Here is a 25,227-nt window from a genome sequence, read left to right on the forward strand (position 1 = left end):
GAAGGCGGCGACAGTCGGGCATGCCCACCGGCGGAGGAAGAAGGTCTCCTCCGCATAGTCGAGGAAAGCGGCCGCAAAAAGAAAACCCAGATTGGGTTGTCGAGTCGAAAGAAGGGCAGCCATGCACGGGCTCGATGCGGAGGCGTATCTCTATAAAGAAGAAGCGTAGAAGAACGGCAGAAGCGTCGTACAGGGTCTTCCCAGCATGCTACGCTCCGGGGCTTGCTTTTTTTCTTTGCGTTCTGTGAGCAGTTCTTATCTCATCACCCTGGTGGCTCGGCAAGAAGATGGTCGGTTTCCATGCGTGTGCAGCCGCGGACAGCCTATACGTTTACTCGGCCCGTGCGACCAAAGACCCGTGTCGGCGGTGATCGAGGCGGAAAACTAAGGACAACAACGCTACAGCGTCGACGGGGATGCTGCGAGTGACGCTGTCAGCGTCAGGCGTTGCTAACATCCCCCGCGCCAGCGGCGCGTGCCCCTGCATACCCACGCAAGGGGAGAAGGCCTCCCGCGCGCACTACCAATGCAGCTGTGAGGCAGCACGCCATTTCTACAAGAAGCGCCCGGAAAGCAAGACCAAACAAGCACTCGCGGTGATCTTTCTTTGCTCGCTATATTGATCGGGAGCCACGGAACAGGCCGAGTGAGAGACCGTACAATCTTCAGGGCCTTGGTGCCTGGCCGCTAGACCAAGCGAACGAGCGCTGTCGCGGGACCCTCTGGACTGCGAAGGTATATACATACATGAAGAAATAGCAACGAACAGCAGAAGAGTATTGGGACAATGGGGCAGAGGCGAGACATGTACCACGAGAGAACTTGCCCTTAACCAAGCCATCACCGATAATCCTGTACCGAGTCAGTTTGCTTTCATACTTGCCGCTGTGCCATCGCTTTCATACAGTTTGTGTTAATTCCTTTGTGGAAATGTGCACTTGATCGTCGCACCGAAGTGGAGGAATCTTACTCTACGTCGAGCATTGATGCGTTCGCCTGCTGCGCCTCAAATACCCGCACTTTGCGTACGTTTGGAGCCGGTTGCAGTGACTCCTGTCTTATATCGAAGATGCCCTATGGAACACAGGAATCGGCCAACCTGTGTGTATATATATGCATAGACGTATAAGTGTTGCACATCTCCTGGACGCTCGTTGATGCGGTGCCCTTCTTCGTAAAATTATCAACTGCTTTTACTTCATCGGTTCTCCTTCTTCGATGCGGTAGCGAAAATGGGGATCAGAAGGCCCCTGGGTTAAGAGTAGCGTGTCTACACGTCGCACCGCCAACGAGAACGATATGAAATCCGTGTTTTATCGGCAGTAAACGCCGCGTGAGTTTCTCAACACAAGACGTTTCGTGATAAGGGGATTTAAAAAGAAAAAAAAAAGAAAAGAAAGACAAAGTGCACGGGGTGCGTAAACAATACAGGTGTGCTCATTCGCCGACGGGAACACGAGAAAAAGACGAAGCAAAGCGGGAAAAGTGACGAAGAGGAAAGCGTGAAGTTGCCCGCTGGCCATGGCACGCTCGTTCCAGCGTCGGGAGTGTTTTCGCACGGCGCGAAGAGCTATCAAATCCATAAAAGTTTTCGAGTCGAGCTATGGCTCCTACGTGCCGAAAAAAAATAGATAAAAAATGGAAGCAGGCACGCGTGAGACTATCAGCAAAGAGAAGAGCCTAAGGAGGCTATATAGCTGCCAACTTGAGGCGAGCCATTGGGCCATTTCTTCGGGATTGACCACCCGTGGGCAGTATTTTCGTTTTTTTCGCCGTCGGCCAGCGTGTGCAGTGGAACCAACGCTCAGAAGCACCGCGGGAGGAAGGAGAAAGGAGGACAACCAGGGACCATAAACAAAAAAACAGGCGCGTTAGCCGTAAAGGAGTAATTTACGGGTATATCTCGCGTTATACGGCCGTGCACAAGCAGCGCGGCTGCAGCGTCAGGGAGGGCAGCCGGAGAGGGCGGAGATGCGGGAATGACCAGCAGGAGGTGGCAAAGCGCAAACAAAATGGACGGCTTTTCTCCTTGGTGCACCGGGATTTACGTTCCTGCCCCCCCCCCCTCCCGTTTCCCAAACACCCGAACAAACGCCGACCGACTGATCAAGGCAACCAACCACCCGCCGGCGGTCTACGTAGATGACGAGAGCTCTGAGTGTATTATATATATATATATATATATATATATATATATATATATATATATATATATATATATATATATATATATATATATATATATATATATATATATATATATATAGACGCTGCAGCATCGCGCTCACAAGCTGAGGCAACCCTTGCTACGCCTCGCGAGGCTGCGAAGCTGACGCGGCGATCTGCCGCCTCATATCAGCGCTTCGGTCCGCACCGCAACGAACTGCGCGCTTCTCCGTCGTTTATGGGCGAGCGATCCTTCGGGGGAAGGTATTAAAAGCGTCCAAAACAATGGGACGCGGCGCGTGGATACGAGGTATACCTGCTTCCACCGACGAAGATGAATGGGCAGCCGCGCTGCGGGGACAAATATTAACTCCTTCCGCCACCTGACACTACTTGTTGTGTTTTCCTTCGCGTTGCTCCCAGTGGCCAAGCCTCTCCGATGTGAGAGGAGAAGAAAAAAGACGAAGTGACTTTGTAAGGGGAGAAGGGAGAAATACGCGGGAGGAGGGGTAACGGGTCAATGCGTGCCTAACGAAGGATTCTCTTGCGGAAGACGAGCGGCGACCGTGGCGCGAAAGGGGAGTGAGTTACGCTGGATTCTGGCCGCCCATGTACAATCGTCGTTTTGATTCGCTACGACTTATTGCTCGTCTTTCGCTTTCTTCCTTCTTTTTTTTTTCATTAGATTTGCGGGGGACACAAATATGACGGCTCTTCTTGGGTGCTTCGTTTGTTGCTATTGCGAACGTTGGCGCTATATATGAGATTGAGCCGATAGCGCAACCTGACGTCGCCGCGTCTAAGGTTCGCTATTGGCCCTTGCACCGCGGAGTGTCACTGCCTATATATATATATATATATATATATATATATATATATATATATATATATATATATATATATATATATATATATATATATATATATATATATATATATATATGAAACTGCCTACCTCAATTGTTAACCAGCTCTGTAGAGGCACTTGAGCGGTATTTATTGACCATGACCTATGTTTTTGTATCTTTTGTATATGATGTCTTTTTTATTGTTCTTCCTGTTTTACACCTGTGTGCAATGTCATGATCTTGCCCCTTCTGCTGGAGCCCTTAAATGGGCCTGCAGTATTTTGTAAGTAAATAAATAATTATTATTATAAGTGGTAGCAGTCAGTTACCAGGCCAACGCCGGTGCAGTCGCACGCTTCTTTCGCTCGCGAAACACTCGAACGACGAGCGAAACAAGGTCGTCCACGAAAATCTTCCATCAGATTCTCATCACGGGCGAGCAGGAGGGAGCGCGTTATTTGGCTTTGCAGATATTGGCTCACAGCGAGGTATGGGATTCCTGTTCGATTGATCTCAAATTAGACGAGCCGCTTCAATTACGGCGCTCTCCTCAATCTACCTTTCCCCTTCCCCCTGATCCTTTAAGTAGTAAGTGCTCATGGATCACTGCGCCGGCTGCGCACGGGTCAGGCGCCTGTGTTTACGTGCGCCACTTGACGCTTGATTAATGACCCTCGGCCCAGCCATCTTTGAATCCGTCGATGCAGGTGCGATGGTAATGAGCCATTGTTCCTTTCGCGGCTCATCTTGGAGCGTGGCGTCGACGATTGGGCGTTCGCTGCGTGGCGCAAGTTGGTGAAAAAAAAAAAAATATTACCGACGAAGCGCATTGTGTCCCGGCCCACGCGTGCAAATCATGGACGCCACTGACGGGGAGAGCACGCGAGTGGGCCCTCGCTGGAACGTGAGCAGTCGCGTATCACAAGCGCGGCACCACGTGCACACTAGGGTGTACCGGAGAAATCAACATAAGTTCCCCCCGAGATGCGCGGCCGCAGGATGGTTAGACGGGCGCGCTCTGAGAACCACTCTGCATTGAAGATTGCACGTTGGTATACGGCAGCAGAGGGAGGGGATGTAATGACATCTTCACACAGCACATGTTGCGACGGTAACACGAAAAGTGAATAAATAAATAAAGATATAAAGAAAGAAAGAAAGGAAGAAAGAAAGAAAGGAAGAAAGAAAGAGAAAAAAAGGAAAGACAGACAGACGGACGGACGGACGGACGGACAGACAAACAGACAGACAGACAGACGGATGGACAGACATACAGACAGACATGCAGACAGACAGACGGACGGACAGACAGACAGACAGACAGACGGACGGACGGACGGACGGAAAGAAAGAAAGAAAGAAAGAAAGAAAGAAAGATCCACTGCACCAATCGCGTGCGTTATTGAAGCTTCTTTCGCTTCATTTAACATGAAGAAGCGTCGCACGATCCGCCGCAAAGGCGCTATGTAACAGAAAGTACACGTAGGACTGGATAGGAAACAAAGCAGCCCTCTTGAGAGGTGGCGACCTCATTGTTTCGGTAGGGAAAAAAAGAAAAAATGCCCCATGCGGTTCATTGCTACGGCACAGTGCGAACCTATATCGCGCACAAAGACGACCAGGAAGGCGCAGTCGTGGGTGGTAAAAATAGCGACAGTCGGTACAGGCTGGCGCCATAAAATAACGGGACATTTTGCTATACACACACCCGTGAAACTACGCGCGTGTTCGTTTCCAAGACGCGCGGAAGAACACGAAGGTTGATTTTTTTTCACACTGGAGAAAGCAAGAGAGCTGCATGGGCTGCCTTGAACGACGCCGCGGAAGATCTCGGTGCGCTCTCGTTCACTCTCGCGCAGCAACGAGGACCGTGATACAACATTTGCCCTCACATAGTTGTCGCTATGATAGAGCCGCTTCGCGCCGCGGCATCTGGGACTCTCCGGAGCGCGACGCCTCAGTGTTGCGTTGTTTTGCTTGAGTGCGCGGAACGTAAACTCGGGCTGCCGCTTAACGTAACGGCCTGTGCTTGCGCTTAGTAACCGCGATGTCGGTAAGCACGCCAGGTGTCTAGCTTTGCCGCCGTTCTGAGGCCGACGAAACGACACTGCATGTGTCCCCATACAAGCGCGCCAGCAAACGACGCGCACCTATGTGGCTGGAACAATGCTAACGAAGATGCACGATACGTGCGCAGAGCGAGAGCCATGCTTACACCTTCTAACCAGGCTATGATGTAAGAAAAAAAGGAAAGAAGCGTGAAGGCGGGCATTGCCGCCCACGGAGAACGCGGGGACACCTTGTTTAGGCTAATCAGAATTTATTGCGCACTCGGTTTACACTCGTATACAATTTGACTCCACGATGCTTTTGAAAGAAAAATAAATGTAGATAAAATGCGTTCTGAGCTCGCGAGAACGAGAAACAAACAAAAAAAAACATTGCTACACAAGCATTATGCACACTTGGCACAGAATGACTTCTGCAAAACTGCTTCTCCAGCCCCTCGCGTAAAGCGCGCCGAGGTCTTGCCGGGCTCCGGTATAATCGCCGCGCGGTTATAGTCAGCCGAGTGGGCGAAGCGGTAACGGTAGCCGTGCCTCAGCGCAAATTCCCGGAACGACCGCAGCAACGCACGTATGGCACCCGTGCGCTGCAGAAGAAGAAGCGTAGCAGAGAAGCCACCGGCGCGAGCGAAAAGCCTCGACCCCGACTCTCATCCCTGTGGCCCCGACCAACACGGCGAATCCCGGGAGACGCGGCGCAGAAGCGAGGCCCAGATCGTTAAACTCCGGCAATTAGTAAATACATTCCAGTTTCTCGAGAGGCAAAGAGGCAGTTATCCGGTGGCGGCCATTGGCGGCAGCATCCGGCCGCTAAGTTCGGGCTGCGCTGAGAACGCTGCAACGTGCCCCGCCAACGCCACCGTTTCAATGACCTCACCGCAAGAGAGGGTACAACGAAAAAAAAAAAAAACAAGAGAAACACCCGCCCCTTCTTCTGGTTCACTGTATTAGCGGCGCGTGGTTGAAAAGTGGCGTCGAACGAAAGGCGCGCCCAGACTTCACTTTCCTCCGACCTCGCTGTGCACGTTCCGCAAAAGGAGCTCTGCGAGCGAGCTGGTGCTGCTGGAGAGCGGGTGCGAAGCCTAACTGCTCCCGGAAGTGCCATAAGCTTTGCGCCGGGGAGAGCACCGGAAATTAGGCACGTATTACAGCGGCTAACTGCGGGGCTCCTCTCCTGCCGGATGCCGGCCGATCTAGGATGGGCCACGGAGAACAAAAGAACGGATGGCTAGAGCTGACTGGAACTGCCCTCTTCGCTGAGCCCATAAAGATCAACACGCAATGATGAACCTCCCGGACCAAGACAGAAATAGAATTTCCTGCTTGCGCCGCGCTGACTTGGCGGATACTTGTGAAGGTTCTAATAAGTATTCCGAGTTAAGCTCATTACAGCATCACCCGCCGTTTGGAGAGCGAAGTTGAGAGCAACATTGGACAGTCTAGTAGGCGTTAGCCATGGTTAGACGCAAGGGGAGTGCCGGAAAAACTCGATAAGGTGAATCCCAGTGTTAATAACGGAAGTTTGTTGTATTGAATATACGGTGTAAGCATACGAGTGAACTAGATTATTTCGGATACTTATGGAAATTGTTATGACGGATTGCATTGAATCCAAACAGTGATGTCACTGGATTGTCATGAGATGAGCGCTTGTGCTTTTTATCTACCTAAGCAGGTGTCAACATGGCTGTGCAATTCCCGAGACAACGTCTCCTCTAGAAAGATGCCTGCGATGTCGCAAGCTTTCCCATGAGGACGGGAGGTTGGTCGTAGTTCAGTGCTTTCTACGCAAGGACCACTCGTAGCCGGCACTACTACACCCGCTGAATTAGAAAGTGACGACATCGCAAAGACACGACCGTGTTGCCTGCGAGACAGCAGTAGAGATTGCTTTAATCTCGCCAATGTCAGCAATGTTTAAAGCGGTTGCCGCAGCGAGCGCTCGCAGCCGACACTGTTTGAGAAAGCGGAGGAGAATAGAATAGGAGAGGGCAGGCAACCAGTTTTTCGGCTCAAGTTGCAGGCACCTTTCTAGAGGAGGCGTTGCCCGAGATCTTCGATTGACGACATACGTGTGTCGTTCAGTGTACTGGCTGTGTCAATATTTTTTATTTATTTGTTTTTCGTGCCGCAAATAGTCGACTGTCCATAACCAACAAGCCCGAAGACCCACAATTTTGAAAGCTGTAGATCGCGACCCCCCCCCCCCCCACACACACACACACACATTTTTTTGTCCTCTTAACTTAATAAGAATTGAAACCTCCACATGATGTCTCCATTACTTGGTCGACTGTGAACGACGTGAAAAAGTGTAGAAACGTATCGTAAATCTCCACACTGGAACCTGTCCACGGAGAGGTTCAACCATACTCTATACTGCCAACTGTCTGCAGCATCATTAGAACAATGGCACTTTAGTCGGTGGAGCGTGATAGGCACGTAGTCTTCTTAGCTAATCTGTTGGCATTGTATTAGGTTGGTTACTAATGAAGTCATGTAAATACGCCATCAAGGTAATAATGCTCGTGCCTACACTTCAGTCTGGTGCGCAACTTTGCCTCCGCCCTGGCATCTACTGAATAACCCTAATGAATAACCCTATGAGGCTATCACGCACGACTATGATTGAAGGTGGGTATACGTGAAGGAGTTCAAGATTTTCTGCTGTCTCTGCTTCTATCTTAATATTAACTATCGCGCGTTGACCACACTTTCGATGATGGATGTAGATATATGCAAGAGCTGGGCATCATTTTGACTCACACAATCGCATTAGAGTGTCTGGCTCTGTATAGGGTGAATATCAAGGGGTCTGTTTGATGACACTGTATGACAAAGATAGCCTAGCACGACTATGAAGTGAAGTGACCATGTGCAAACTCACCGTGCAGCTGAAAATCAGCTATCGGGTTTCCGCTGATCATATTTAATTTTGGAAGCAGTCAAATTAAAAATGTTTTAAGATGCAGATAGAGCGCTTGATCTTATGCACTCCTCATGCTTGATGGTCAGCGTTCGTACAACAGGTTCAGTGCAGACTTGGTTTTTGCGGGTCCAGTTATGGAACGTCACGACCGGCAAACACGATTCGAAGTGTTTGCTCAGGCATCTCCACGGGCTGATACCAGCAGAAAATTTCCTAATTACTGTGTGAGAACCGGGTAAGGTATTTTATCGAACCTTGTGACACAAAATGCACTAATTCGTGAACATGGAAGCATACGAGTCACTGCGGTAGCCGCTAAAAAGGAAAGCGAATGCGAAAGGCCGAATGTAGCTCATACGTGCGCGCAGTTAACATCACACAATTGCTAGAACGAACGTCGGCGTATGGAGTTGTCTGGGCTATTCCATTTTGGCTGGGAACGAGTCTTCATGGTTTCTTAACAGTTTTTGGACCTGATCGGTCATCACACATTTTTCATCACAACAAACGCAATTTAACTTCTGATGTCATTAGAATGATCTCTCTAGAGGAACAAATCGAGTTGTTAAGGACGTAACTTTTACTCCATAGACGAGATTTTTCCTCTGAAACCACTCACAATCTTACGTGTAATGATTTAGTATAGTCCTGAAAGTTACATGTTAGCACAAATTAGCTGAGAACGGGGAACACTGCGGCATCTTGAACAGCGAAGAACGACAACGAAACACGAAACATGTGCTTGCCTAATGAACCCGTACCTCACCGTATATATATGAGAAAAGTCTATGTACTGCCAATGGTTGCCACGGAGGCCAAACAAAAATTAAATTAAATTTTGCGAATTCGATCCCTGGCTTCTTGGAATTTCTAGCAAAGAAGGAGATTGTGCTGAGTTTACGCATCCAGTTTCTAAAATTCTGGTTATTGTAGAAAAACAGTGATCACATCGTAGCTATATAAAAGGAAATCAAATGCACCAGTATGGTGTAGCAGCGGCATTATTCGAGGCGTTTCTCATGTTCTCCGCAATTAATGAATGTAAGCTAGCCGTTCTTTTACTGTTACGTTTCTCTACATTCGCGGGGCGGAGGTTATGTTTTGCATTTCGTACAAATGGGCCTAATGACTTTCTGTATAACTTGTTTTCGTCATCCTTCCTTTGTGTATTTTCGTTTCATTTTTTTCGTCTCGCCTTGTGCCTCCTCATTAAACCGCGTCTATTTTCGCATCTGTTTTTTCTTCTGACCAGCAATTTACGTCTCACACAATAGAACGAAGTTGAAATTGAAAGAAAAAAAATGGAGCGAAGCAAGGCGCGTCATGGGTGGCACTGCATGTTGAAGAGAACTCGGCTAGTCGTCTCCCCCCCCCCCCCCTCCCTTTGTTTTTTTTCTTCTAAGTTGACGTTCACTTAAAAATGAGATTACCCACAGGAAAAACGTTGTCGCACACCTGTACATCTCGAATGTACAACAGCCAACGTAAGACGCCTCGAGGGGACAGAGAGAGGAAAAAGGCGGACGACGGGAAGTGGGAAAGCAACCAAAGCTGGAGGCGGCTGGTGCCTGCTTGATTGCCGACTCTGCTGCATGCATAGATACACAGGTAACGCGATTTATATACGCCCCACAGCGGGGCACTGCTGCAGCCGGTGGTATAAGCACGCAGGAATGTCCGTTATATTTTGACCTCGATACGGCTTTCTGACCTCCTCTCCACCTGCGCTGCTGGCGAGATGAAGTCGTGGCTCACGTCTCGAGAGCAGGACGACTGCGAGAGGGGGTTTGCTTCTCCCTTCCTCTCTTCTTCTCCCCTCCTCCATTTCTCCTCTCGTCGGCTCAATCCTTCCTTCGCCTTTGTTCTCTGACCTTACACAACTCCTTTGTTGGTCGGAATGCGAACTGGCCATCCGTCAGACTGCCTAGGGGCATTTTCCCGCCAGTGGCGCTCGCTGTGCCCAGTGTGCGGTTGATTGATTACACGGCCGGAATAAAAACCGCGCCGAGCTTTCTTTTTTGTCCGGCTGCCCACGGCCAACCACTCTCGCTCTTCGCCCAGCGACGTGGCGGCCACTGCTTGTGTGCCGCAATCTTGGCTCCGGCGGCGCCCAACCAAAAGTCGGCGCTCGCACCCCGGAGCAAAAGTGGCCCGGCTCGGCTTTAAGTGCGCTCGAGGGTCCGTCGCGAGGAGCATCAAGAATGGTGACCCGTTTGTCCAACGGAGAAGGACCCTTATTTTTGCTGGGCAGCCAGCTACGGTCAGAGTAAAGTTAGGTCACCGTGGCAGCCACTTCCGCGTTTGTTCCTCTCTTTTTTTTTGTTTTTTTCTCGCGACCCTGTTGCGGAAATATTGAGCGCAGAATTTAAGCTAAAAGCGTTCTTCATGGCGAATCAAAAAAAAAAAAAGAAAAAAGAAACCCGATGGGGATTATAAAAGGATCCCTGCCAAAGGCGTTCCAAGTTCAGAACGGGAAGTCTAGTTTGAGACGATTTAGATTGGTGGGGGCCCGTTTAAAGATTTTTTTTTAGTTTTTTTTTTGCGTCGCGGGCCGCGCCCGCTTTTTCTCCTGAACGCCATTTGCGGAGTACACGCATTTCCACTTTAGTTCGCGTTTAGGAAAAGAGCACATCCGTCTAATTTCGAACCGAGCACCTGTCGACGTTACTGGGCATATGCCCTATCTCGGGAAATAGAGCCGGCATTCGCGTACGTTCAAGAAGGAAAAAAAAAGTGCCACGCCGGCCGTATACGTACAGGTTTATTCATATATACAGCCGATTTGAGTGGCGCATACTTATACAAGTTTATGGCAGGCGTACAGAAAACCCTGCCACGGAACAGTGGTTCAGATTTATGTGGTAGTCTCTTTTTTTATCTTTTGCTACAGGAACCGTACAAATCGTTGCGGATGTCGTTATCAGTGGAGAGCTTTTTTTTTTCTGTTTTCAACGGTTAGAATATAAAGTAATTCAGTGGAAAAGCCTTATCCGACTAATCACTGGTTGGAAGATAACATATTGCGCTTTAGTAATGGCACGATAACTGGCCAGTTAGAAAACAAAATAGCTAAAGTCTTGCCAGAACGACAACGTTTTTTTCCTACTCGGATGGCTTAGTGTACGTTCCTTTCTAGTCAGCGTTGAGGCGGAGTTCAAACACGATGTATAATGCAAATAGGATGTGTGAAGCACAGAGGCGCCGTGTAGAACCGCAGTGTATTTTCATTTTAAGGAGATAATTTTGTACAGGAAACTCGCGTTGCAGTAATTTGTGGCACTGATTTAAGAAGAAAGAATGTACATGTTCTTGTGAGACAGCGTATAGTACGCAGGATAGCAAACGTTGTCAACGTCGCTAGTTATGAAAGGACTGAATTTGTACTAGATCTGTCGGGCTATTATGGTGGTGGAGACGAATTACTAACCATAACTTCGCATATAAGTTAACAAATACACTCCCTAGTTACGGGGGACATGTTCGTGCGATAGCGCAATGCGAGCTTTGATAAATTTTGCATGTTACTTTTTTTCTGTTTTGCGAAACGTTACAGGTGCTATCGCATAAATTTACAGCTTTACAGGCAAAGAACCTGAAGGAACAAAAAAAAAAGTATGTTCAAAACGTTTTATGTCGCTTATGAGCTCTAAAGAACTTCAGTATATTCGGATAAGTTTTACAAGTCACTCGAGAATGCCGTTATTAACGACTGAGCAGCACATTGAAGTGGGTACATGTTTGAGAGAGTGCGCACCAAGTAGACATTTGAAATTTAAAGGTAGATATTGCTGTCTTTTGTCTCTATATAGTATAATGATTGCAGCAATAAGCGTAAAGCGAATCCTGCATTTTTCGCCTTGCTGGCTCCTCTTAGGTATAGAGGCACCGTGTATACAGACCACATGGCCTACAGATTACGCCACAAAGAGTACTAACCGGTATCCCCAGATGCTTCTTGCGTGCAGGCTCGAAAAACTTCCGGCACTTGTTCCGCGGTCAGCAGCGATTGGAATTTAATGAGCTCTGACGAACCGACGAAGAGCGCGTAGCCGGTCAGACAAGCGTAAGAAGCTTGAGATGAAAGGTGTACCGGATGAAGTCAAAGACGAGAACAAGAAAAACAAAACGCGGATGGTTGAACTGGGAGAGTGCGGTGGCGCAGTAAAAGAGCCGTTATGTCTCTGCGCTTGTTTTCAAAGGAAAACATGTTCTGAGAGGTCTAAGCGCAGCTCCGAAATGAGATCACGTTGTTGACGTGAGCAAAAAAGAAAAAAAAAAGCTGCCTCGTCGACCCAACGCAGTCGAGGCACCACAGTGCACGCATTCCGCGGGCAGGAAAATGGCACGACGCGTAACAAGAGCTGGCTGCTTCTGCTATATATATACACACGTCTCGTTGCCGCACGCTCACTATAAAGTTTGAGCAGACTGGCCTCGTGACTTCGTTTTGGCAACGCACTTAAACAGGCGGAAGTATGCAAGCACGCTTTCGTCTGCATGTAAAGTCACTTCCGACGGTTGCTGCCGTCGTGTGGGGATAAACATGTTTGTGCGACCTACCTTCGCGCAAGCGACGTTGTTTGCTGCGTTTAACCAAAACCGGCGTGTATTATTTGAACGCTTAATGCGATCCGACACAGCATATTTCCTCCGTCGCATCGTATTTGAATGGACATAGCGCTTTATAGAGAGAGATGGTTCTCACAGAAAGCCACTTTCGGTGAACGTCGCACAACGCGGCAAAGTGCGAGCGGCCGGAATGCAAACAAGACGTCTGCCGCACCAGCGCCGCCAGACGACGCTGCGTGGCTGTTAGAACGCACCACGGGGTAACACGCCTGCAGCTTTTTCGCGGCTCGTGAACAGCTTGTATACGCCTAAATATCGCGTCTCTGCCGCTTCTCATTTTCTCCCGGTCTGGACGACCTTATCCTGCCCTGAGCATGCTGTCGAATCTTGCTGCCCCGACAGCCGTTTGTCGCTGCCTGCCCATGAAGAGAGAGAATAAACTTTTATTGGCTAGTGTTTATGAAAAGCGATGGCGCTCTGGGGTCCTGTATATAGTGTGGCGTGTTACCTCTCCTCTGCTGGTCTTTACCTATTTTGGCGCGTCCCGGAGCTTATAATCGCGTCGATAGCCTCGAGTCCTTATAAGTCCCGGCGACGAACATCCTTCATATAAACTATAAAATTCTTTCTTTCCTTTTCTCCATTCCAATACTATCTTGAATGAACTTGAGTGCACCCAACAAGGTGCGGTCCAAAGCGATGTGTATAGTGTTAGCGTGCTTCAAATATGCTTACAATTCGTTTGCAACAACGGTGATAATGAGCGCCGAATTGAGTCTGCAGAACGAGGAACATTTTGATCAATTCTTGTTTTTCTTGTAGTTTTCAAGTAACTGGCAGTTAACATCTACATGATAAAATCTCATTCACGTCTCCATGTTTTTTTTTTTCAAACGAACCCTGCACTTCATCACTTATGGTTTCTCAGCATGAAAGCGTTATCATCTTTGCTTCCTAATAGGTCATATCCACGATGCTATTACCATGGTAATGATCAGTTAAGGTATCTTACTATGTCGTTCGCGAACATCCTAATTCAGTCTTGGAGGGGGGGAGGGGATTTGACGTGGCCCGGACTACAGGAAGGGAACAATGGAACACTGGCTAAGACACGTATCGAAAGCAGTATGAAGAAATGGTGCTTTAAAACCGCGGGCTTTTCGAGCGAAGCAGACACCCCTCACACCCGATCGTGCAACGGGAGAAGAATGGTGGGATGGTAACAGGAAGAAAACGCGGAAAGCTCTCCTGACACGCAAGATGGGCCCAAGTGACCCCTTGCGAAAGGATCGGTCTCTGAAGAGCGCGTACCGAAAGCGAAACTGAGAGGCGGAACCGCTCGCTCGTCGACGCTGCTATCTGATCGAAGCCGGGCCGAGCTGAACATCCGCACCATTGGCCTTGCAACACATTGGACGATGGCTGAGCGTGGCGGTACGCAAACGGACAGCACGCGGGGAGCCGGAGCGAAACCAGCTCAAAAAGGAAGGAAGTAAAGACCGAAATAACACGACGGTTATGTGTGCAGAACCGAGGCCTGCGGCACGTCATTTGGTCGCCTGGTGGTGCGAGAATCGGTACGACGTGGCGCGCTGTTGGGTTCCTGTTTCGTGTGAACTCGAGCGTGAACCTGCAAGGTGTCTCTCCTTGCATGACGGCCGCCTACCGAAGGGGAAGGGCATTTCGGCGCGCGGCCAGCTACAGATGCCGAAAAAGCTGCACCTATCTCGTTTCCTCGCGAAGTCCAGAGGTCCGTGTCCCACTTGTAGCGTATTCTTAGAGAGCCGAGCGCGGGGATGTTTGCCTCTTGTTGTTTCTTCGTGCGGTGTTTCTATCGGGTGGCCTATCCACGTGAGAGTGGGACACCTTGACGAAATGATATGCCCTGCAGTAATCACTCTCTCGCTGCTCTAAGACAGTTGCTTTACCTCTCCTTTCTGTGCCGCTGAGAATCTTGCGTTTGCTGACCGTTCGTTCTAAGTTTGTTCGTCTTATTCTATTTTATCGCAATCTTTTGCTATCACTTCACTTAGATTATCTTTGCAGGTAATTATGGTGAGTAAACGGACTTTTGTCACATTATTTTTTTGTGCAAGTGTGACAAGCTTTTATACAAACATGTCTGTGCCCCCCACAATACCAACGCTGTTGTTCAGAAGGCATGAAGAATGTTAAGAAAGAAAGGAACGGTACTCTCCTTATCCCTCACGTCCATTTTGTGCGATTACTTTTGGCTCAACCAACTGTCAGGCTAACTGCGCGCCAAGTATATATCTCTTCAGCTTTGCCCCTATGACCACTACATCTTTCCGAGACACGTTTCCATCTTGGAGGGCGCGATGATCAATGTGCAGTAACCCATAGTTCCATCAGCGAACGGAAGCCCTGGCTCTGGCGTGCGTGGGAGCAAGTATACGTGCTCGTGAACGTACGCACGTTAAGGTACAAGTCTAAAAAAGCAGAGGCCGCGGACGTCCCCAGACTTGAGAAGGCGTTCCCCTCGCGCGAAAATGTGCCTGCGACCCGGATGTGGCACGTCCCAGGGCGTACGGCTCATCAACGTCCGCACGAAGCAATCAATAACCAGCTTGACACCAGGCAGAAGACGGGATGGGTCACGCTTCGAGGGGCGTCGCGCTTCCCCGCAGGACAGATCGGTGCGTGCCATAGGCCGCATCGACGACGCAGTCTTCAGCGACCATGCCTCGGCAACTCCTCCCGGTTCTCTATAACCTTCTGCCCTTACTCGTCTCCTTCGCTTGTACGTTGGTGCCTATATAAGAGTTGCTCGGGCGCAACAGATGGCATCACGAAGCACGAGTTCCGGCGATAAACGAGACGCGAAAGTTTAGAAGTTTGACGGATCATTAAAGTTCTTGACTGACTGACTGACTCCCTGACCTTTCCATGGGAAACCGCAGAAGTACCGTGCCGGCACTGCCATGGGAAAATCTCCACACTGCGCCTCCGCTTCGGCATTATTACAAGGAGACGGAGAAGCAACAGCAGCGAATGCCTAAGGAAGCTGAGGCGCGTCTACGGCCGGACTCGCTAAAAAAACTCGAGTGATTCGGCAAGGTTCGTTCACGCCCCCGCTCTGCCGAATATTACGAAACGAGTAGTGAAAGTTATGCTTCAAGTCCGGAGGAAATAAAGTGAAGGAAAAAAAAACATTAAGGCACTAATTGAAAAAACGGAGCATATGCTGGCCGTAAGGTAAGGAGGGGGAGTGCACTAAAGAAGTTAGTGTTTTGTGCTAAAAACAGCCTTCTTTATATCAAGAATTACGCAAGAAAGTTGCATCACGAACTTAAGTGATGTATAGACCATATACACAACTAATATGGGAAAATAAAAAAAAAACTCCCTTCGATAATTCTTGCCCATCGTTAAAGAAGAATGTCGCGATTCTTCCACGAAGCATGACGGCATATGCTTCGGTTTTGTCAGAGAGCTGGAGATGAACTAAATAGTCTGAGGTTAACGCTGTTTTTTTGTTGTACTTTGCCATGAGAAAAAGAAATCGTTTTAGGGAAACCAGTACGGGAATGCCTGAAAATTTCAACGTTTCTGGCATTCCTGTAAGGCGGTTTCCTCACTTACCATCTCGTGAGTGGCGTAATCATTGCTGCCATCATTTGACCATCATTATTGCGCAAAAATGTAGTGGCAGCCTGGTTTCTAGATCGTTAGGCGTAGTATACAGAGATGTTTTCAGATTATTTTTATACTTTATCCTCAGCAAGTCACAGCTGATAGCAAAGCGGTAGGATTAAGGATGCCTAATAAGCATGAAACAGGTCGTCAGAATAATACTCATTGATATATATATATATATATATATATATATATATATATATATATATATATATATATATATATATATATATATATATATATATATAATGAGATCTAACAGACAGTAATGCCAAGGAATGTGCAGGGGAAGTTATTAGAACCAATGGAATGTAAATAGCAAGAAATAAAAGTGGATGAAGAAATAACCAGCCGTGAGCTGCTCACGGCTGGTTATTTTTTCATCCACTTTTCTTTCTTCTTATTTACATTCCATTGGTTCTAATAACTTCCCCTGCACATTCCTTGGCATTACTGTCTGTTAGATCTCATTAATATTGTGTTAAAACACGGAAAAACGAGCCCTTAGGTATACACTTCTTTCCCTTATATATATATATATATATATATATATATATATATATATATATATATATATATATATATATATATATATATATATATATATATATATATATATATATATATATATATATATCTTGTGACAATATATGCAACTTGAGCTGCGCCAAGGCCGTTTACGATGACGAATCACTTACCTGAACTTGAAGAGTGAAGACCGGTGTGGGCAAGGCTTCTAGATCCACTTCTCGAACCATGAATAGTTCGGCAGTCTGTTCCTGCAGCTCGAAGATTCCCAGTTCGTTTCCTGTCAGGAAAGACACGCGAATACTTTTAAGCTGAGCCATTGCAATCACACCCGCAAAATGCATCGCCCAGCGCAAAGTTGATAACGCAACATCAGGATGATACTTGATTTTTGCTTCAATCTCGGAAGTTGCGCGAAGTCTTTTTTTGGGACGAGTTTAACAGCTCGTGAAGCCGGACATTTATTGGGCTAATAAAAACTGAAGAGAAAAGGCTCGACCGCTAGAGGTGAGAATAAAGAGCTTTATATTACCACGCACAAAGATTGTGGGCGTAGAGTTAAGGCCTGACCCCACGTAGCCGTCGCAGCGCGTCAGCGCGAGGCTTTTCGACGCGCCCTCTCGGTTTTCGACCCATCCTTTCCACATAGAGAGAGTGGGCGCGTGGCTACGCGAAGCCGTGCTCTCTTTCTCTCTATATGGGAGAGGGCTGGACGCCGCGTCAAAAAGACACGCGCCGACGCGCGGCGACGGATACGTGGGGTCAGGCCTTTAGTGTTCGTTACTTATCGGGAGCCCGCGAGAAGTTCGCGTACGACGCATGCGCAACGCAAACGCAAAGCTTTGGCTGCGCCTTACTAAAGTACTGACTGGTCTACCATAGAGTACAGCTGCAAAGCGACTTTATTTTTTTTTCTCTTGGTTCAGTAGAGAGTCACCTTTTTTGGGGTTCTCAAGTAATAACTATGCGAAACATATTTTATTGACGCGTATCATGACAGGGCATAACTAAACGAACAGAAGATGAGCGCCAATCCTTTCTTGTGTAGCGAAGAGAAGTTGAAGTCGGTGTTTGTACCCTGTGTTTCTTGCGGCATCCCACAGTAATAAGAGCCCACAAAACCATGTTTTACGAAGCCAGTAGCTAAGTAGGCTCTTAATTACAACTTAGAACAACAGAAAAACTTCAGAAGTCCTGGGATCATGTGCAGTCGCACTCAATATGAGTTGAAACACACCGTCCGACTCAAAATGATGTCAACACTACACAGTGGCCCCCACATAGAAGAAAAACTATAGTTAACTGGTCGCGCTCACTTTCTCAATTAGCGCTGCCTTCTGAACCAATATAACGTTTGTTTGCGCAATCGTGCACTGAGGTTTGGGGACAGTTTAACCCCAGCCAACGTGTTGCAATTCATAGGAGTGCGACTATACGTTTCTGAAGTTTTGACACTGACGAAAAGGAGGCCGGGAAATAATACGCCACTAAATAACGCTGCCTGTGTGAAACCTGGGGCGCAGTAAGCGACAACAGCTTTTCAACAGTCGTGCTGCTCGGTAAAAGCTTTGAATCTGGCAAGAAAGTTCCGGATTTTTTTTTTAACACATTAGGAACTCGTGTTGTTGTTGCAACTTACTGTATCGTCGTTGTACCTCATTGCTAGAGCCCCGCTGCCACCTAACGAAACTCGTGTAAAATTTATTTTTAAATTTAGTTAATTTATTTATATTTTATATTTTTTCAGTTAAATCTGCTGTTGTGAAATTAGTTGAGGACAAAAACTGAGGTTCGCAACGTTTGAAAGTGAACACGTAGGTGGATGCAACACTGTAAAAATAGCACCGAATGCGCAGAAACAAATTTTATATACCGTATGGTCGAAACTAGCTCCCAGCTACTATTTCAGTTCTACTGGGGCGTGAGCATGTGGTCACCCTTCCCCGAAAAGACAAAAAAACCCTTGTCGTATACCTAGGAAAGAGTAAGAAGGGTTGATGTCGCTATCCGGTAAGTAGGGATGTTATTGAAAGGTTTTTTACGAGGATGATCTGCCAATATAGCAGAATACTTGAGAGTTGCGTCAGCACTGCATTACTCGTTTTTTAAGCGAGGACAGCTGGCGAAGTTGGACATTGCGCTGCATACGCAATCAAACTAACAGGCGGAGATAAACGACGTTCAGACGTATTGAAGAAGTTTGGGCAGTGCGCGAAAAGGTGTGGTCGAACGTCGGAAAGGGGTCACCTGGGAGATTGCGAGAGCAGTGCGTCGCCAGTCGCGAGGTCAGACTCGTCCGTTTGACGCCACCCGTATTGCTAACAGTCACGAAGACGAGTTGCACCGATCGAGCCAAGTTCGGCGCTGACAATTTTGGCGGTGCGGTGCATTCGGGGCTGCAGGGTCGAACAGCTACCGTGCAGCAATAAGACGGAGGAGGCACGGCGCTTTGTGCAGTGCGAGACAAAGCCCCCCACCAAAATGATTGCGTTCCTGGCGAGAATAACGGATCGGGCCTTTGCGACACCACGAGATAGACGCCGTGCCATCGAAGTAGTGGTGGCGGGGGGGGGGGGGAAAGAACTTGCGCCTTGAGGGCGAACCGTCACAACAAAACCCGGCCTCTTGGCTACCACTTCTTCTCGCGCACTCTTTCTTGCTGTATTTTTCGTCTCGCCCACCTCACTCGAAGCACGAACTCGCAAAGATGATGCTGGAGGACCGAGATGTCACCTCCTCTCCCATTCATTTATTTCCTTCCACCGCCGCACTGCACTTATCTCGCAGCGCGCATCAATCTTGAACCAAAGAAGCGCAGCAGTCGGAAACAAAGGGGCGCCAGAAAAAGATACACGAGTACAAATAATAAATAAAAAACAGGGACGATTCAGCACGCCCAGTATAGACGACGACGGGGTGCGAAGATCCGACGCTTCTCGGTTGTGACAGGCGAGGAAATGAAGGCTTCTTGTAATCGCCGAGCCGCTCTGAAGACGGGGCGAAAACGAAATGAGCGGCAGAACCGTCGCGACAGTTTTCAGCTGCGGGTTAAACGTGAAGGCTCGAAGAAGAAAAAAAAATAAAAACAAGATTGTCGTACTAAGAATTGATATGCGCTTCAAGTATATACGTGCGATGAACAACAACCAAAAAAGAACGCTCGCCTGCGAGTCCTACAAATTTTTTCTAATTATCTCTTGCTACCCTCGTATACGTGCACTTTCGGAACGAACTACGAGTTTTTAGGCCGCCAAAATTTCCCGGTTGTGTGGTGCACAGCCCCCGCGACCTTTCACTGCGCACTGAAACGCGCCGGACTTACCGTGGACGATGGAGTAGCGGAGAGGCGCATTGATTCCCAGGTCCTGGTCGAACGCATTCACTGGCGCGTCCGTCTGAACCTTGACTCGGAGTCGAGCACCCTGCATGAGACAAGCGCGCTTGACGCTTATTTGAACGCCACTGGAGCGTACATGTGCGGCCGCATGGTCATAGGAGATGCAAACTAGCCAGCCTCACAAAATGAGATACTAGAAGTTTCTAGATTCTATACAGTGCTCTATGAGTGTAGGTGTCTCCAACAGCTTGCTCCCGCTTCAGCAAGCTTATTTTATTGCTGCGTACACTATTCGTATCTGCCACAATATGAGTCACTTTTGAACATCGCAAAATGTAATGAAAAATAATAAAGTGATTGTCTCTGCACAGTTACCCTAACCGTGGTTTATCGCTACGGCAAAGAGTGTGATTGCCTGTGCCGTGCATGATACTTAGGAGTAATATATAGCATGCTATAGTATATCTTGCACCAATAGTGCGAAATACGGCACCAATATAGCTATGGTACAGTACCCTGCCGCGTGTTGCACTATTAGTCTAATGTACTGCGGAAGGGAGTATGAAGATAGCGTCATGGTTTCGACGCTGTCTGGTCGCGCAATCACAGCTGCTGAACGAGAGCAATGGAATGATCACAGCATTGTCTTATTTCGAACAAATCTGCGCTATGAAGCGCGTTTGGCTGTACACTCGGATGTCGATCTTAAATACCGCTGCCTTACACTGCGCCTCTAAAGTATAGAGCCGTATTTTCACAACTGTAAGACAACTCGAATGTAGGCTGATCCCCCTACAATTGCAGGACAAAAAAAAAAAAAGAGTACGAACATATTCCATTAGAAAATAAAATATTTACGACGTGCCCGAAAAAAAACAGTCAAATTCCGGTGTGTCAAACTGGCTTCGCTGCAGTGCTTGAAAGCTGTGCAAAAAAAAAAAAAAAACGAGATAGCTTTTCGGGAGTACGCGGGGATCATTTTGGGAACGACTTCACAACCGAAACTACAGTTTTCGATCTCCCCAACTTCGGACTTCAAATTTGCACCAAATGGGTCGATCTACAATTGTGTAAATATGGTAAGACATGTAAGACATGGAAACAGAAAGTAATGCTCACCGTGATTACCGCAGCTTCGGTGACGTTCGCCTTGTAGAGCTGGCGCGTGAACACGGGGTTCTGGTCGTCGGCGTCCTTCACACGGATCGTGACGCTCGTTACAGACTGGAAGCTTTCGGGAGAACCGTGATCCTGCGAATTGTGCAAAGGCGCAGGAACTCATCAGCACTTTCAGTGGGGAAACTATGCGGTGACGGGCACAATATCCCCACTGAACCATCATACTCCTCATACTCCATTATACTCATTTTTATACGAAAACATATGGGTGTGAGCTAGTTTTGCTAAATTATATGATACGCCACTACGCGTGCCGTCTCCTATTTAGGCAAATGCTTGGAGTTGAAACTTTGCTCATTCCAACCGTTAAATTGCATTTCAGCAATAAATTTATTTTCAAACGTTGTTGCTATGCTAATGAAAACAGTATATATGGATATGGTAGTCGCAGCAAATTACTAATGTAAGTGTACCGCTACGGTCCCTCAAGCAAAAGTATAAAACATAAATAAAAAAACGCACAAATACGCCGCATAATATGCGCCGCAAGAGAGGCCCTAGCACAAAGCCTCTCTTGTTTATTATATTTATTAATGATGTTGTTAATGTCATCTCTGGAACCCCTGTACACATACGTCTGTATGCCGATGATTGTGCACTGTATAACTGCATTACTACCTTTCAAGACGAGTCAGTCCTCAACAACGTATTCTCGTTATTCTGCGATTGGAGCTAAACGTGGAAAATGCCCATAAATTACAAGAAAACTGCAGCTATGACTTTCTCAAATAAAAAACAGCCTCTCAGTTTCAGTTATAACTACAATGGGTCCACCCTAGCACATGTGAGTGAATTCAAATACCTAGGCATCACCTTTACACATGACCTTAAATGGGGCAAACATGTTGATCAGATAACTTGTCAAGCTCTAAGGAAACTTGGTTACTTAAAGCGAAGATTGAAAAACTCGACAAAAGATTGTAAGTTAACTGCCTACAAGACACTAGTGAGACCGATGCTCGAGTACGCCTCTGTGGTTTGGTCGCCTCATCTTGAGCAAGATAAAACCAGGTTAGAATCTGTGCAGAATAAGGCTATACGGTTCGTTTTTAACCGTTATGAACGGGACTTCTCCCCGTCTTCACATGCTCATTTGTTGTCACTTCATTCACTGGAACACCGCCGTACACGTGAGAGTATTATCTTGTTGCACAAGATTGTACACAAAATGACCCGCGTTGACGCGCCCTTATCTTTCGCTGATATACCAGCGCGTACAACACGTAGTAAAGACGCTTTGAACCTTGTACCCTTCAGGTCTCGTTTGGATTGTTTCAAATTCTCTTTTTTTCCGCGTGTGGTGGAAGTTTGGAACAAGCTTGATGGTGCATTGCGTAGAATGAACACTGTAGAGTTCGGGAAAATATTTATGTGTTAGTCACATAAATTTGTGCGCACTATTGTTTGTTTCTGTGCTTTCGTTGATTTTTCTGTACCCGCACCTGCAATGTCCCAGGCATGGGACAGCAGTATTTGTAATTAAATGTAAATAAAATAAGTTTTTGTATTTTTTAAAGTTTTTTTGTATGTGTTGCCGTGAAGGACGCTCCCTTTGAACCAGGACCTAGGTTTTCGAGTGCTGCCTCACCAGCATTTTTTTTTTGCTTTTCATATGAAATCTTAGTGAAATGATTAAAACACGCACGAAGTAAGCGCCAACGTACTTTTTTTAACTGCTAGGTAGAGATAAAGTAACGCTATTTTACTCTACTTCCGTCCCGCGTATCGACGGTGGTATCGAAACGGCGCTTCGAGTAATATCAGTCTGAAAAAAAAAACCCTGTTATTATCAGTGGATAACAAAAAAAAAAGAATCGGGCAAAACGAATGGGTTTGTTATCTTTCTCGTCGATTAAATGAAATTACACAGCGTTTTCCGGAGAATGAAGGCAAGGTCATCAACCAAAAGTGAAAGTGGTCAAGTATACGGAGACAGTAACGACGTGTCCAAGATGCAATGCGCTGTTTTGTCTCCGCTCGTAAGCCATTGAGGGGTGGGTAAGGAGGAGGGGTCTCATTGTAGATGGCGGGGGCGTCGCAATGTGACACGTCACACACCAACCCGGCCCGCTTTGATCGTCGCGTGCACCTCTTCCGCAGCTCGAGGATCGCGTGAAACGCGCCCCACCAAACTCGTTAGCGTTCCTTTGCTGCGTCCGTTCAGCGACAGAGTCATTATCCCCGTGTCGTTCGGGAGAACCGAAGGCGTGATTTATGTCTCGTCGTTTTGCTCAGATTCCGCGCGAGCGTCGTTGCTCGAGCTGCCCACTTAGCGTCCGCCACATGTACGCCCCAACGCGCTTCGGCGACGAATGGTGCCGCGCTGTCTGACAAACGGCCCACGCCGGACCCAATGGGGCGCGAACAAGGCCGCGGCTCGGGAGAGAGGTGCTTCGTTTCCAGCGCTGCGTGTGTAGCGCCGTCCAGCTGCTTGTACGGCGTCCACGCTACGTGGCCGGAATGTTCCGAGGCCACGTGCGGACTTCGTTCGACACCGCCCGGAAACGATACGGGCCGCCTGATGAAAGGGCTCTGTCACGTTCGGCCACCTAAATGCCGCCCAATTCGCGCATGTAGTGCCGCCCCCCCCCCCCCCCTTTTTTTTTTTCTCACGCCTTTCTACCTTTTTTTTTTTTTTTTTCAACGAAAGCACGTCGGCCAACAACCGGCTTTCCTGTGGTTACGCTTCGGCTGCTTGTTGCAGACCGAGTTGCTCGCGCCCTTTGCGATTTTCTTGCTGCTTTGCACTAAACGAAAGAAGGGTGGGGGCGTAAAAGTAAACTCCAACTATAATGCTAAGCCGAAAACTAAACGCAGAAGGGCGATCGTGGTAGACACGCAATGGAATTTGCGGGGATGCATATCCTACCTGTATACCTGTATACCTGTATACGCTACCGGCGTGTCGGCCATACGAACGTACTTCTAAACGGTGCAAGTCTTTTTAGCGTGTAAATTTCATAATTCGCGAAAGGCAGATGGTATAGAGCTCGTCTCACTTGTCAACTGTTCGAGCTATCAGTCGGCCCGACTAAAGAATTCAGAGCGTAAAATAATATAAAAAAGGCGTGACACGAAACGGACTTGTCCTCATATATTTGAATGAAAGTTCGCGCGTAACGAGAAAAAAAGAAAGAAAGAAACAAGCTAACATGCGATATGGTTTCAAGCTGCGTCGTAATGACGATAGTTATAGCACGAGAACAGGACGACGACACAGAGACAAGAAGGACACGAATGTGTCTGTTTCGTCGTTCTGTTCTCGTGCTATGACTATCGTCATGCCATACCAACTAGCCCAAGCTGCCACACTTCTATGCGTCGTAATGTTTGGCAGGTTATGTAGAAGGTCCTGAGGAAGTTGTTCCATTATGAACTGCCCCCTTTTCCCCTTCATTTTTTTTTGGTGGTGGTGTTGTCTTTACTGTCCACTCCTTTGTTCTCTAGTTATGCCGAGAAAGCGCCGACCCAGCCGACATCTCGCGCTATCCCTTCTGAACGGAGAGGGAGACCAGTCTCCTTCCCAGCGGCCTTCGCGCAGCTCACTCGAGCACGCGGAGAAGCACGAATCGAAAGCAAGGCGTGATTTCGCGAATGCGCGCCATCATGAAAACCATCTATCTGCGCCGGCCCCACATAAGAGGCGAATCTCAACTACTTGCTATTTTGGCTGAGCGTTTTTCTGCCACTGTCGCGCTTTCCTCACAACACTTGGCTTGTTTGTCCTGCATCTATATATATATTCATAGATCGCGTGTGGACCAGGCTTGCGTGGGCTAAATTACCGCTAAAAGGGAGAAGAGTGAGGGAGGGGCTGCCCTAAATCTAAAACAGATGCGACATCGGCGAGCTTTCGACGAAAGTACAATGAAACACACTTCGCGAGGAACTTCTTAGACGAGAGGACCCCTCCTAGTGAGCCATCTATCTTCATTGCTCGTGCGAGGT

General features: G+C 47.8%; 2 protein-coding genes across 4 annotated transcripts in view; one reads left to right on the forward strand and one right to left on the reverse strand.

The window, feature by feature from the left end:
* Window positions 1-25,227, reverse strand: part of LOC119161333 (protocadherin Fat 3) — a 353,600-nt gene that overhangs the window by 125,134 nt on the left and 203,239 nt on the right. For all 3 annotated transcript variants that reach the window (XM_075879438.1, XM_037413746.2, XM_037413745.2), the window contains exons 9-11: window positions 21,220-21,351; window positions 20,086-20,185; window positions 16,934-17,043 (exon numbers count right to left, since the gene is read on the reverse strand). In XM_075879438.1, the coding sequence (XP_075735553.1) occupies window positions 16,934-17,043; window positions 20,086-20,185; window positions 21,220-21,351 (342 nt within the window). The remainder of the gene's footprint in view (window positions 1-16,933; window positions 17,044-20,085; window positions 20,186-21,219; window positions 21,352-25,227) is intronic.
* LOC142776207 (uncharacterized) overlaps window positions 1-25,227 on the forward strand; it is a 66,996-nt gene that overhangs the window by 3,006 nt on the left and 38,763 nt on the right. The gene's annotated exons all lie outside the window — the stretch shown is intronic.

The sequence above is a fragment of the Rhipicephalus microplus genome, chromosome X, assembly GCF_043290135.1.
Source record: "Rhipicephalus microplus isolate Deutch F79 chromosome X, USDA_Rmic, whole genome shotgun sequence".
NCBI lineage: Eukaryota > Metazoa > Arthropoda > Arachnida > Ixodida > Ixodidae > Rhipicephalus > Rhipicephalus microplus.